Source organism: Camelina sativa, chromosome 19 (assembly GCF_030686135.1).
Source record: "Camelina sativa cultivar CO46 ecotype springtype chromosome 19, ASM3068613v1".
In the NCBI taxonomy this organism is placed as follows: domain Eukaryota; kingdom Viridiplantae; phylum Streptophyta; class Magnoliopsida; order Brassicales; family Brassicaceae; genus Camelina; species Camelina sativa.
The window spans coordinates 8,703,899-8,718,478 of record NC_141898.1 but is presented as its reverse complement, the minus strand read 5'-3'; the positions used below and the strand labels follow the sequence as shown (position 1 = coordinate 8,718,478).

Sequence of the window (14,580 nt, the reverse complement as noted above, 5' to 3'; positions counted from 1 at the left end):
TAATTCAAAAACGATGAAAAAATTGTTCTCCATAATGTATCAAATATAACCATAACCATATAATATACTATCATTCTTAAACCCAAAAAAAATTGGTATTCTTAAAATATACTCCTAAGTAAACTTACATGTATATATCAACGTTAGAAGGAAATTTTAATTTTTGATTAAATTGTGATTTGTATTACTGACTTACTGTTGTCAAATCGTTTTCACAACCCAAATTCAAGTTTTGTTAGTTGTATGAATTGTAGATGACATAAACCGACTCAAATTTTTTTGACATTAAACATAAGTGGGAACTAGTACCAATACCATACATACATATCTAGAGGTCACATAAACATTCAACCTCCGAATCGTATTATTACAGTCAAATGATCATCTTCTATATCAGAGCATTATTCATAATCATTAATTGTAAACAACTTATAGTGGTCCACTTGAAGAAATGACGTATCATCTGTTTTTTCCCTAATCATCCATTTTATATTTTATTGTGACTTATGATTATTATTTTCTGTATTTTAAATCTCAAGCCACCACCACACTTTAGTATAAAAGCAATCTTGATGTGCTTATCAAACTTCAATAAGAGAAGAGTCCAAGAAGAAGAAGAAGGGACAATGGGGAAAGTATTATCAGAGAAGATGAAGCTTGTGGTAGCATTGATCACACTTCAGTTCTGTTTTGCAGGCTTCCACATTGTCTCAAGGGTTGCTCTTAACATTGGTGTCAGCAAAGTTGTGTACCCTGTTTATAGGAATATCCTTGCCCTTATCCTCATAGGTCCATTCGCTTACTTCTTCGAAAAGTAAGTCCCCATCTCTCCCAGTTACCTTTGTGTAACTTACTCATTTTAGAAACTTTTTCCCTTTGATCTCATCTGAAGTTTTGGATAGTTTCAGAATGTTTGTTTCTTTTTATCTCATTTGGGTTTACCTTTATGAAGTTTGTCCCTTTGGTTTTTTGGGATAAGATCTCAAGTTAATCTTTTTTTTGTTACTATTCTTAACAATGGTTTGTATATCAACAGAAAGGAAAGGCCTCCACTCACATTCTCTTTACTGGCTCAGTTCTTCTTCTTGGCACTCATAGGGTAAAAAGCTTAACCAGAGAAGACAATAATAATAGCAACTGGTTCCTCAATTCTTAAATCAATGATTATAATTCTGAAACTCTGTTTGTCTGTTTCCAACATCAGAATCACAGCGAACCAAGGATTCTACCTATTGGGACTTTACTATGCAACTCCAACCTTTGCTTCCGCAATGCAGAACTCTGTTCCTGCCATCACTTTCATCATGGCTTGTACCCTAAGGTACCTAGCTAATAACTACTACTTTCATGGAAATAGTATTGATCATTTTGTTGTGTGCATCTAACATTGATCTTCTGATGTGAATACAAGGTTAGAGCACATAGACCTAGTCAGGAAACATGGTGTGGCCAAAGTATTGGGAACCATTGTGAGCATCGGTGGAGCCACCGTGATCACATTGTACAGAGGATTTCCAATCTTTGACAAGAGCATTAACATGCAAGACGAGGTAACCGGATCTGAAAAACCACAGAACTGGAAACTAGGATGGTTATACTTAATGGGACATTGTCTATCATGGGCTGGTTGGATGGTTCTTCAAGCTCCTGTTCTAAAGCAATACCCGGCAAAGCTCACTTTAACATCGTTCACATGTTTCTTCGGACTGATTCAGTTTCTAGTCATCGCTCTGTTTGTGGAAACTGATCTCAATAACTGGATCATCGCCTCTTGGGAAGAGCTCTTCACCATCTTATACGCTGTAAGCTCCTCTCTCTCCCTCTTCTTCATTTTACCTGATTTGAATCAATGAAATTCACTAAATGAAGTTTTCTTTGGTCGTGCTTACAGGGGATAATAGCTTCCGGGTTGGTGGTTTATCTTCAGACATGGTGTATCTACAAAAGTGGTCCAGTCTTTGTAGCTGTCTTCCAGCCACTCCAAACACTTCTTGTTGCTGCAATGGCATTTCTTATTCTTGGTGATCAGTTATACTCTGGAAGGTAAGCATTGCAAACGGTAATATCATGTTTTGTTCCTTTAGAAATTACTCGATCTAATTCATATCTTTCATTTGCAGGATTGTTGGTGCAGTGTTCATAATGTCGGGGCTCTACTTGGTTCTTTGGGGCAAAAACGAAGAAAGAAAACAAGTACTTGAAGAGAGTCAACAAGATCCAGAGTCACTGACCAAACATCTACTTGAGGCACAACACAAGAAGACTAATTCTGAATCTGCAGTGTAAAAAGGTTGGAAACACTTTTGCAAACACAAGACAATACTTCTCTGTACATACACACACAAGAACTTGGCCAACACACAGGCTCCGCAAGTGGGTCTCTCATACAATGGCTGCTATGCTAGTCGTTTACTTTTGAGTTGTAATCAAAATTGGGTTGCAATTAATTTCTAAATAAATGGAAATATGATAACATTTAATTTCAAAGTTGACAATATAGAAGCAAAGAGTTAATGCATGTTGTGATCTGGTCTGGTTGGAGAAAGACCAATGTGCTGGAGAAACTCATGTTTCATGCTACTGTGTACTGTCTTGAGCTTTCATACAATGAATCCATAACGTGGTCTGCATTTTACAACAATGTTTCTTCTTACATGGTTATATGACTTTTTTGCCTAGAACGCAATAAAAAACTGGGCAACATCTAAAAAAACAAAAACAAAAAATTGGAAAACATTGTATTGAATTCTCTGTTAAGCGGCAATGTTTGACTGTAGTGTTGTTTCTCTTCAAGTCTTTGCATAGTTCTGTCCTGATGAGTTACCACAAACGAAGCCTTTCGTCAGAAAGACTACATGCCGTATTTTCTGGTTTTTCGTCTCTTTTATCACACCTGTAACTGGTAAGTCTATACTATTTGTAACATAGTCGTGTTATAAGTAACCATTCTGGCATTCTCAAATGTAACATCAAGTCTTTTTTTTTTTAGTTTCTGTAACATCCAGTATCTAATCAAAATTGCTCACTTCCCATTTAGGTAGGCAACTGTGGTTGCTCGTCAGTCACAGTTGGTTATTTTCGTTTTCAAATTAACTTCGTCAAATTTCAACAAGCTACTTACTTCGGTAAAGCCTTCAAACGTTTTCAATGTAATATTTTAGGATCCGATCTTTTATCGAGATGTTTAGAATTTGACTTGGAGAGCTCATGGCTTCAACATTTTCCTTATACACGACTTGATTCTTATAACAACTAAGAAATACAAATTCAGTTTTGAATATTATTGTCAAGATCTTATTGGGAACTATATATATATCAAAAGAACAAGAACGAAGTAATAAGAAAAATCAGATAAAGCTTTCTAGGCTGCATTATCCATCAAAAATAAGTTGAATGTCAATCAACCTCTCAGAGCCCAGTGCATGATCATCATCTTTCCCCACATTATAAAGATTACTCAAAACCAGAAAAGTCAAATTTTAATCAAAAAAACAGACAAAAATAGTTTAGGATCCTCAGAGTCAATGATCATCCAGATAGGATGCTAAGTTTGTGACCCATGATCAAATATTTGAGAGTCCCCGTAAGGCAGTAATCGAAGTTCTGATTCTACTCCTACCGTTTGACAATTGTGACAAAACTAATCCATACATGAAACAACAAGGAGAAACCTTGATATCAAGTCACTAGAAAGAAATACAATCCCACTAAACCACAAATAAAACCACTTCGCTGCAATAGCACATGGGGAAACAAAAGGGAGTCTAAGTTCAACCATTGCACAAACACAAAACATGATAAAAGAAGAAGAAGCAAAGCTTAAGATAGAGCAAGAGGAATGTTCTCGGACCTGTTTTGAAAGAAACTACCACACTACCTCACAGTGACGATGTCATCAATCTTCATAATCATCCTTACACATTCAGTTGCTAGAGTGATTGCACTGGTACTCACAAGTAGGGGTTGAACAACGTTTTCCTCCAAGATGTTGGTGATTTGTCCTTTCCTCACATTGATACCGGCGTTGATTTCTCCTTGAGCATGCTTGTTCCTGAGTTCAGTTACAATGGCGATAGGGTTTAACCCAGCATTCTCGGCCAGAGTGTAAGGAATGACCTCAAGAGCTTCAGCGAAAGACTTCACACAGTAACCTTCCATACCATGGAGCACCTTAGCCCAAGCACCAAGCTGCCTTGAGAGCTCAATCTCTGGTGCACCACCTCCTGCAATCAAGAACCTCTTGCTCACCAGACACCTAACCACACATAACGCATCATGTAAACTCCTTTCAGCTTCATCTAGAACAAGCTGGTTGGAGCCCCGGACAAGAACAGATGTAGTTCTCCCCATATCTTTGATTCCAGTGATCTTCAAAATCTTTCCATCTCCAAGGGAGGCTTCTTCAACAAGATCAGCGTGACCAAGCTTCTCAGCTCTGAAATGTTCAATATTGGCGATTGGCAAGCAGTTCAATGTCTTGGTGATGAATTCAATCTCATCTCTCTCAACATCCTTGATAACCATGATTTTAGCTTTGGCCAAATAGTGAAGTGAAAGATCAGTGACAGCATCCCTCAAAATACTCTTCTGGATGAGCAACACATTGCAACCAGTTGCTTTGATCTTCTTAATCATCCCCAAGATGTAGTTCCTCTCCTCTTTCAAGATCCTATCCATCTGAGTATAGTCAGAGACAACAATACTCTGCTCAATGTCAGTCTTGGGAGGTGAGATCTGGAACTGAATCACAGCGATCTTAGCATTCTCAACACGAGTCGGTCCACCAGCAGCACGGCTAACCTTCTTGTCAAAAACCAAACCTTTCACAGTATGTGTATCATCCACAGTCCCACCAAGCTTCTTAACAATCTTAATATCACGCAAATCAACAATCTCAGGCTTCTCCGGATCTATAACAGAGAGAACCGCATCTACAGCTAAAGGAGCAAGCAATGTAGAGTACTGACTAACAACCTTACTGTTAAGCGACGTGCTCGCAGATTTAACAAGCGAATCACGATCAGTGAGCTCAACAGGAACAGCCATAGCCGTCAAAATATCAATCGCCTTACCACAAGCCTTGTGAAGCGAATCTGAAATCACAGTAGGGTGGATCCCGTTAGTGAGAAGCGATTGACACTCCTTAAGAAGCGCACCGGCGATTACAACGACGGTGGTGGTACCATCTCCGGCGGCTGAGTCTTGCGATTTGGAAAGCTCGACCAACATCTTCGCGGCTGGCTGCAAAACCTCCATCTTGTTGAGGATCGTAGCTCCGTCGTTAGTGATGATAACCTCACCGTTGGCCGTGGAAATCATCTTGTCCATACCTTTAGGACCCAAACTCGTACGGACGGCGTCAGAGACGGCGCGAGCAGAGTTGATGTTGGCGAATCTGATATCTTCTCTACGCTTGTTGTCTACGAACGACTCCGCTTTAGATCCACGGGGCTTTGATGCCATCGGTGCTGCTACCGCCGCCATTTCTTGCTATAATAAATGGAGAGAGATCGAGATTTCGGGTTTATGATTTCTACGGGAAAATGATCTGGAGTCGATGAACAAAAAACCCTAGATGGAGCAAGACGAGAGAGAGACTGTTCTGAAAATGAAAAAGAGAGAAGATAATTAAAAAATTTAAAAAATCACTAGGGTTTAGCTTTTTGGTTTGTACAAATGGGCCTGATGAAATGAACTACATTTAGCCCAAAAAGGCCTAATTGTTATAAACAAACCATTGACTTTTTGATTAAACTGTCAAACTACTATGGCTAATAAAAATAACTAGATTTTAATCCGTAAGATATTTTTTTATATTTTAATTGTATTATTATATTAATACTAGGTTTTCAATCCGCGTGAGTTTATTTGATATATTTTGATGAAAATTATATATGATTAATGATGGTAATGAAATATTATCTTATAAAAAAAATTTAAATTAGTATTAAGGAAAAAAATTAGTTTCAGATACATAATTCTAAAAAATATAAAAATCATTTGTGTTATAAAATCAAATCTGATCAAAAAAATCATGAATTTAACTCGATGTCCAAGCGAAGCGGATCAGGTTGATGACCTCACATATCTTAAACTATTTTTTTGACCACCAGGAAAACGAAACAATTTTATAATCATGAATTTATCTCATTTTTTTCGTATTTTTTTATTCAATGTTTCTTATTCTTCATATTAATTTATTGTTATTTTTATTGTCAAATTTTAAAGTAATTGTCATCGTTATTTTTATCGTCCGGTTCTTTGTTATACTCTTCTTATTTTTTTTTCTTCCTCCTCAACTTCTTCACTTTCTTCCACTAAAAAACCTTTTTTTAGACTACCACACAATTTGTTAACCATCAAACTCCAATACTAAAATCATTTCTTTTCTCATAAAAGTTGTGCAATTCATGAAGACCAGCATAGTCAACACATGCACCCAATTATTGATAATTTCATCCATATATTTATTCGGTTTTAGAGCCACACGTATTGAAACTTCTCAAACCAAAGTCCTTACTTGCAGAGAAAGTAATATGAACACATGTATAGTTAAAACAACTTTTGGTCGATCCTTCTTCTTTAAATTCAAATAACATCAAATCAAGGTCTTGCGACGTCAATCTTTTTTTCTTAGACTTAAAAATAAAAAATTTACTGCAAAAATATCAAATCCTCTGTAAAGTCATACAAAAAAAACATGTTTTACAGCTCATAAGAGATATAAAGCACAAACGAAGATAAGTAAGATATTTTCAAGATATTAAAAAAATTTGATATATAATATTTAGTAATTCTTAAACTTTTAAAATTTTAATAGAGATTAAATGTTTTAAATATTTTAAAATTTAGATGTAGTTTAAATGTTTGTAACATTTTTTCTTTTAGAGTTAAATATTAATGACACTTTAACTTTTTATAGAGTTTAAATAGTTATAATATTTTAAAATTTTTATGGAGGTCTTTTTAATATTTTTAAACATATTACAAAGTTTAAATATAAACCTTTAAAAAAATAAAACTTTTAAATTTGGAAACCTGATAAATCAAGCTTCCTGCTAATTTATAGTTAAAAACATATTAGTTTTATTTATAATGGTTCTCAGCCATTGTCTAAAATTTTCTAGTCGATGTGGGACGTTGTACATATATATATTTTTTTCTATAAGTTTCACTTTTTTTTATTCTAAAAAATCTTAATAAAATAGATTACTACTATATATCCAAAAATATTAATTAGTGAAATATTTAGTTCTTATCGATTGTTTTAAATCTTGTATGGACACTTTTAGGAGTTTATAGCTTCAACTTTTCATTAGTATAGATATAATATTTTAAAATTTCTATGGAGGTTAAGTAATTGTAATATTTCAAAAAAATTTATGAAGTTAAAATATTTTTAATTTGAACTTTTTAAAGGTTTTAATTTTATAATATTTTAAACTTTTAAAATTTATAAATTATAATTTTTTTAGAAACCTTTTAAAAGCTAATAATTTAGAAGTTATAATATTTTGAAACCTTTTAAAAGCTAAGACTTTTAGAAGTTTAAACTTTTAAATATTATAATATTTTTTTGAAACGTTTTAAAGTTTTAATTTGATCAAATAAAAACTGGATCAAACCGAATAAAACTTTTAAACTTGGACGCCTGATAAATCAAGCTTTCCTGCTCATTCGTTGTTGGAAGCATATTAATCTTATTTATATTGGTTATGAACCATTGTCTAAAATTTTTCTACCCGATGTGGGACGCTGTACATAGTTCTTTTATTTACATAAATTTAAAAATTTTCTTTTTCTAAAAATTCTTATACAGAAAATTCTGAAAATTTAAAAAAATGTTAATGAATGACATGTCAAATCCTGATAGGTTGTTTAAAATAACTCCTAATATAGAAAATTCTGGAAATTATAAAAAATCTTAATGAGTGAAATGTCAAATCCCGATAGTTTGTTTAAAATCCTATGTGGACAGCCTTAGGAGCTACTAAAAATTCTTATACAGAAAATTCTGGAAATTTTAAAAAAATATTAATGAATGACATGTCAAATCCTGATAGATTGTTTAAAATAATTTTTAATATAGAATATTCTGGAAATTATAAAAAATGTTAATGAGTGAAATGTCAAATCCCGATAGGTTGTTTAAAATCCTATGTGGACAGCCATAGGAGCTTATAGCTCCTGCTTTTATTTAGTATAGATTATTTGTTTTATTTGGTATTTAAGATTGTATAATATATTTTAGTTATAAATTCTAAAATTTAAGTTGGGGTACAATACACCGCATGACAATTTGTTTTTTTACATAATTGTTATTTAATCAACATAATCATAATATTATAATATTGATGGTATTAAAAATAATAAAATGATGATTTATTCGTGTTGTAGCATCAAGTTAATAGTATTTTAATTTTTTGTTAAACTATTATATCTAGTACAATTAAACGGTTCGACTAAAAATCAGATTAAACAAATACAATCATGTTATTTAAATCATAATATGTTTTTATATATATATATATATTTCAAATTCTATGACAAATGATATAAACAAATTTTCCTTGAATTTCCATCTGTTAAAGGCAACAGTGATACTGTTAATTTTAAAGCGTTGAAAATTATGTAACAAAAACATAGATGGTAACATTGATTATATGTGATATAAGTACATAAATAAATGTTTTTTAAGAAAGCATTTGCAAGAAATTATAAAAGTTGCAATGATTAAGTTGTGCAAGTAAATTACACCAATTAATAGAATCTAGATATGGTAATGAAAGATGAAAAAAAAAAAATATATGATAGTGAACACAGGGAGACAAAATTTTTACTTAGGTACTACTGCGTTTCATATCTTTGTAATTAAAATTCTATGATAGTTATATTCTTATTTCTATTAAGAGAATAGAAATTAGAAACTAAACAGCAGATCTTGATACGTAGCCTAAATATTTGAAAGTAATAGTGCTACACTACCATACCAACGATTTTGTGAGATTTGACTGATTGCAAACTTCTTTTATCTTTTTTTTTGTTGTTTAAATTTCAAGCTTAATAACTATATCTATTTTTCCAGAAGATCCATCCTAACAGTTTACTTGTCAAGAACTGGTCAAAGATGAAAGTCTACTGAACTTAGTTTTTCTTAAACCAATTATAACTTTTTTGAATATGGCAACAACTATTCTGAAATATTTTTATTGAATTATTTGAATAACCAAATAAAGTTTGGCACAAAACCATACTTTTATGTTAAATCAAATAACTATTAAATGATAAGCTTGGAAAGTTTGAGAAATAAAATAAAAAGAACAAAAGCAAGAAATAACCAAACTCCATTCTTCTCAATATTGGCCTTTAAGACATAGTTTTTTTTAACTCCGCCTTCTGTGATATTAATTCACATCATCCTTCTCACCATCTTTGCTTAGGAGCTTCAAAGTTTTAAAATCAGTCATCAATCCTATTTCTTCTTAATTTTTTTCCAAGTACATTGGTTGAATACACAAAATAGTTAAACATCACACAAGGCATGTTTATATATAGATAAGTAGTATATTTAACTTCTTTTCATCCTTCATAAAGTTATCTTTTTAGTAGGCTGGTTGTTTGCTTCAAGAATCTCCATCTCCCACATGTTAGAGACCACGCACATCTAGAAATGAAAACCAAAATAATTTACTCAATAGTTTAAATTTGCTCGTAATATATATTAACACTCATATGGTTTTAAAAAAAATACTTACCAATCAAATATATAGGGATTTAGATTACCACTCAGAAATTTCTGAAATTAGAATCATATTTTTGTGGGCAGATGCATGGATCTTAACACCCTATGATAATAATAAAAAAGAACAACCAAACAATATTAGAGAGAACAAAATATAAAAATAATAATAGACAAAGAAATAAGAAAAAAAAAAGAGAAGAAGTAGCAAATGACAACATTTTCATCGTCCAAAACTAATTCTTGTAACTAAAACTTTCTTGATAGAGGAAGAGTCTATCATGTTGAGCTTAGATAGATATGGAAGTGAAAAGTATTTATAGTGTTTTAATTTGGCTTAAAAAAAAAAAGAGGGTTTTGGATGAGAGTAAGTGTACAATATTTTGAGCATATCACAATTTCAAACATATTTAGAAATTAGTTATGCAATATTAGTTATGGAAGATGCTATAATTATGAGTGTGAATGTATATTATCTAAAATTTCCAATTAGGAATCAATATCGAAATAATATTACCATTTTTGAAAAGCGAAGAAAAATCCATTGAATCCGTATTGTTAGCACTTCATATTTTTTCAGGTAATCTTTTACCTAATCAGATTTTGGTTTACTTTTTAAAGTCATATTTCAGTTATTGTTATTTTGTGAAATTTCCTAGAGATTAAATTTGTAAATTATTATAAGTAAAATAGTATAACACAAAATGTATTTAAAAAATGTATATATAGATAATATAAATTTATAGTGTAAAATTTTCTATTAAAAAAGAAAAGGGAAATATCCTAGGATAGCACTATTCTATGTTTTTCTACCAAAACTAGCACACACACTTAACTTTTCTAAAATTAGCATTTTTATTTTATTAATATTTTTAAAATTAATTATTAAATTTATAACAAAAAAAGAAAAATTATATTCACGAGCTTCTTCTTCTTCTTCTTCTTCCTCACCAATGGTATTTGGGATTAACGATGAATATGTCAGATCTGGAGAAGCTGTAAAATTGGTAAATCAAGCTCAGATTTGTAAGCGGAGAACCGAGATTTTGGATTTCTCTACGCATGTCTCTGCTCTCGAATCGGAGTCATCAGATCTCCGAGAACTTGTCACCGAGAAAGATAAATAAATTGTCGAGCTGCAATCTCATGTTGAGTCTCTCCATGTTTCAACGGCAAAGTTTCTGGTGAAGACAAAGCTTCTGGTGAACAACAGTAGATCGGAGAATCAACAAGCTCGATTCGGTAGGAAATAGAGATCGATTCTACTGCAAAAAGGTACTTCTTTTCACATCCTTCTCTGCAATTTGCTTTAAAACTCTTCGAATTTATAAATTCTGAGACTTTTCTGGAGATTCTTAGTTTGAATCGTTACTGTGTTATGAAGGATTTGATGTTCAGTCTCTACATCAAATCTGTGTTATAAGAAGCTTGATTTTGACTACCAGTGTGATTCAGATATTTGGAAAAAATCGATTTCTCTTTGTTAGTTTCGTTTCTCTCTTCTCATTAATAGTAATTTAAAAATATTTCCTGATAGATGTGCGAATGGGTGTGTTGAGTGGATGGTGTACATTTTAATATTATTTTCATAGAGTAATTATGAAGTTCCTACAGTCTGATATTTTGAAGCATAGCTGTTACAGTAGGTGTCTTCTTTGTTAGACCATGTGCAATGGCGTAGTTTTGGGCGGTCCCCGAGCTTTTGTTGTTTAAAATTAAATAAAAAATGGGCTAATATTGAAGAAACGACTCTTTAAACGGGACGTTTTTTGTCCGTCTACTTGGACACGTGGAAGGTGGTGATTGGGAGAAGATTTTGGGGTAGGGTTAACACAAAACACTTTCTCGAGAGAATGTGAATCGAGTCTTCTTCTGCAAATCACTCTCTCTCGTCTTCCTCGTTCCTTCTTTCACTCGTTCTTTCCTCATCCGCAGCTTCTTCTCCTAACTGTGCGATTCACTGCATTGCTTCCGATTCCCCTCAACCCGGTGATGGTTCCGTCTCTCTTCCTTCTCCTAATTCCGCGGTGGTTCCCACTTCTTCCGCCATCGATTTCCTCTCTCTCTGTACTCGCCTCAAGGTAAGCTTTGAATGCTCCTCCTTACGATTTATTTGGAAAGATCCGGTGGATTTTGTGGTTATATACTACAGAATGTATTGTTGATGCGTTGTTCTTGTTGATGGATCGTAATGGAATCTGAATTCGTTAGGGAAATGATACGATTCTCAAGCTATGTGGCTGCAATGCAGCTGTTGATGGATTGTAAAAATTTGTTTGGGAAATGTAACGAGTTTATTCGACGTGGTTACTTTTATGATCTGTGATTACTAAAGTCCTTGTACATATGTAGTTTGTCCGGTGTTTTTATGTGAACCTAGTGAGTTTTTGTTTGCTGATTCCTCTATAAGAATTTGTGTGTTTTAGCATTTGGTAAACTATCTTTTGTATTTCAAACAGACAACTCCAAGAGCTGGATGGATTAAAAGAGATGTGAAAGATCCAGAATCAATAGCGGATCACATGTATAGGATGGGTCTTATGGCTTTAATATCTTCAGATATCCCTGGTGTTAACAGAGACAAGTAATATTCGTGCTTGCTTTGTCTTTATTTTCAAGGTCAACTGTTGGAATTTAGAACTATTCATATTTCCTTTCTTTTTACAGATGCATGAAAATGGCAATTGTTCATGACATTGCAGAAGGTTTGTTCGTTCACTTTTTCTTAGAGTGTAGATCACCAATCGCAAGTTATATAGGAATGAATGTTCGAATTCGATTATTGTTGTTGAGCAGCCATTGTAGGAGACATTACACCTTCTTGTGGGATCTCTAAAGAAGAGAAAAACCGAAGAGAAAGTGAAGCACTTGAACACATGTGCAAACTCTTGGGTGGAGGAGAAAGAGATATGTTCTTTTATATATCTTCCTTCTATCTTCTTGTGGCTCATTTGCATAAACACTTATCACTTCTACCATTGTATATGTCATTTTCAACTTTTTGTAACTTTGTAATTTTTAAATGTTTTCAATGTTATATATTGGATTGACAGGTGAACTCGAGCCCATATGAAGAAGGATGGATCATAAAAGTGGAGCTTAGTGATGCAGGGGAAGTGAAGAAACTAATGGATTCAGACAAGTACTCCAAGTTCTGCGAAGAAGAAGATGCCAAGCACTGAGCCTTCTTCTAGTCTTGTTCTGTTTTTGTAAGCATTTCACTGTCAGCAGCAACATTGTCAGAAAAAATCCATTTGTGTCAATACATGAAATCAAGATTAATATATTTGAGGGACCAAAATTTGTCTTACACCAATGCTCATATCAAACTTAAGAAACTCTGAAAATAAGATTAATATATTTGAGGGACCAAAAATTATCCTACACCAATGCACATGCTCTTAGTATTAAATTTCGTCAAGTGTAGGTTGTAGAAATAATTTACATGTGTGTTTTAATTAATTCTCGAGGACAGGAAGTTCTGGGCTAGCACAGTGCATTTAATAAATAGAGTGAGATAATGGAACCACTTTTGAATGAAAAGTCAGCTGACCATATGAGTCAAGTGATCTGCTGTAGGTTCCTATTAATTCAGTTATCTTCTTGATTAAATGTCTGGAGAAACCTGAATGTTATTGTTGGAATTTTCTATGCTAGTAGCAATACATCTCAAACATGTGATGTTATCTTTCCATCAATGTTGATCTTCTTACTCATTGTTGATCGTTGGAATTTACAGGTCCTGACTCAACATAATTCTAACATGTATGCTGCCAACGGCTATGACATTGCTTCTTTTTTTTTTTTTTTTTATGAAAGCTATCATGAATTTTAAAGGATCCTTCCTAAACATCATTCAGTTCTTCCTAAATACTGTTGTATGCATCCAGATTGGTGTGTAACATATATTAATGTTTATTGTTATACTTTCTGCAAATGAACAGCTTTGCTTACTGGTTACACTCTTTTATTCCTTTAGTAATGTCAAATAGCTCACTTTTTCTATTTTTTTTATGAAAGTTGTCCTAAATTCTAAAGAATCATTCTTAAACATCACACAATCTTTCATGAATAAAGTTTCATTTTTAAAAGCCCAATATGATAAAGATTACTCTATCTGTGAAGGGTAAAGATTTCATTTTTGTGCATATTCTGATGTCTACCAATGTCCAGATTTTTTATGAAGGCTTTCCTTAAGTTCATCACGAACTCCAAACTTTTTATGAAACTCATCCTCAAATTCAAGGTTGCTTTCCTGAATTTCACGGATTCTTTCCTGAATTTTCAAAGAGTGTTAGGTGCTGGTTTTTTAAGTTGCAAGAACATGAGAAAAGATTCTACGAACTATCAACAAAAAATTGAATTGTGTAAAGAAACATCTATGAATAATGATTTTATAAAATAAATATGAATTCATAAAACAAGAAAACATTCAATATAAAAACTCAGCATTACTACAAAAAAATTGAATAATATAAAGAGAAATATAATATATGTGGTTGCAAGCTAAACACAAACATACAACAAAGGAAGAAAAACCTATAAAGTCAGAAAATCTTTAGTGTCCTCATGAAATCCTAACTTTTTATGAAAGTCACATTGAAGTTTAAGAAAGCTTTCCTGAATTTCGCAGAATCCTTCCTAAATTTTCATAAACCTTTGACTCTGAAAATTCCGACAACCACTTCAACGATATAGCTTCAATCATCACATGAACAACAAAATTACCCAAACTATCAGTCACGTTACTTGTATACTTAATCCCGAATCTGCCTTTCCTCACTAAAATCTTTTTGATAATCTCTTTCGTCAATTTTCTCCTAATCTCAAGCGTCTTAAAT

General features: G+C 32.7%; 2 protein-coding genes, 1 non-coding gene and 1 pseudogene across 4 annotated transcripts; 2 read left to right on the top strand and 2 right to left on the bottom strand.

Moving 5' to 3' along the window:
• Positions 1-505: 505 nt before the first annotated feature.
• On the top strand, positions 506-2,641 carry LOC104765676 (WAT1-related protein At3g18200-like). The gene is made up of 6 exons (XM_010489429.2): positions 506-814; positions 1,037-1,099; positions 1,205-1,321; positions 1,412-1,802; positions 1,892-2,043; positions 2,121-2,641. The coding sequence occupies exons 1-6, from the start codon at positions 507-509 to the stop codon at positions 2,284-2,286; spliced, it is 1,197 nt and encodes a 398-aa protein (XP_010487731.2). The 5' UTR covers position 506; the 3' UTR covers positions 2,287-2,641.
• Positions 2,642-3,344: 703 nt separating this feature from the next.
• On the bottom strand, positions 3,345-3,437 carry LOC147920330 (small nucleolar RNA snoR118). Its single transcript, XR_015591999.1, has one exon. It is a non-coding gene; the product is annotated as a small nucleolar RNA snoR118 (small nucleolar RNA).
• A 192-nt stretch (positions 3,438-3,629) lies between these two features.
• Positions 3,630-5,651, bottom strand: LOC104765675 (T-complex protein 1 subunit delta). The gene has a single exon (XM_010489428.3). It carries the CDS (start codon positions 5,482-5,484, stop codon positions 3,874-3,876), a length of 1,611 nt encoding a protein of 536 aa, XP_010487730.1. The 5' UTR covers positions 5,485-5,651; the 3' UTR covers positions 3,630-3,873.
• A 5,041-nt stretch (positions 5,652-10,692) lies between these two features.
• On the top strand, positions 10,693-12,921 carry LOC104767608 (uncharacterized; annotated as a pseudogene). The gene is made up of 6 exons (XR_015590793.1): positions 10,693-10,746; positions 11,592-11,820; positions 12,199-12,323; positions 12,407-12,444; positions 12,536-12,681; positions 12,793-12,921. The product of XR_015590793.1 is annotated as an uncharacterized LOC104767608 (transcript).
• The last annotated feature ends 1,659 nt before the right edge of the window (positions 12,922-14,580 follow it).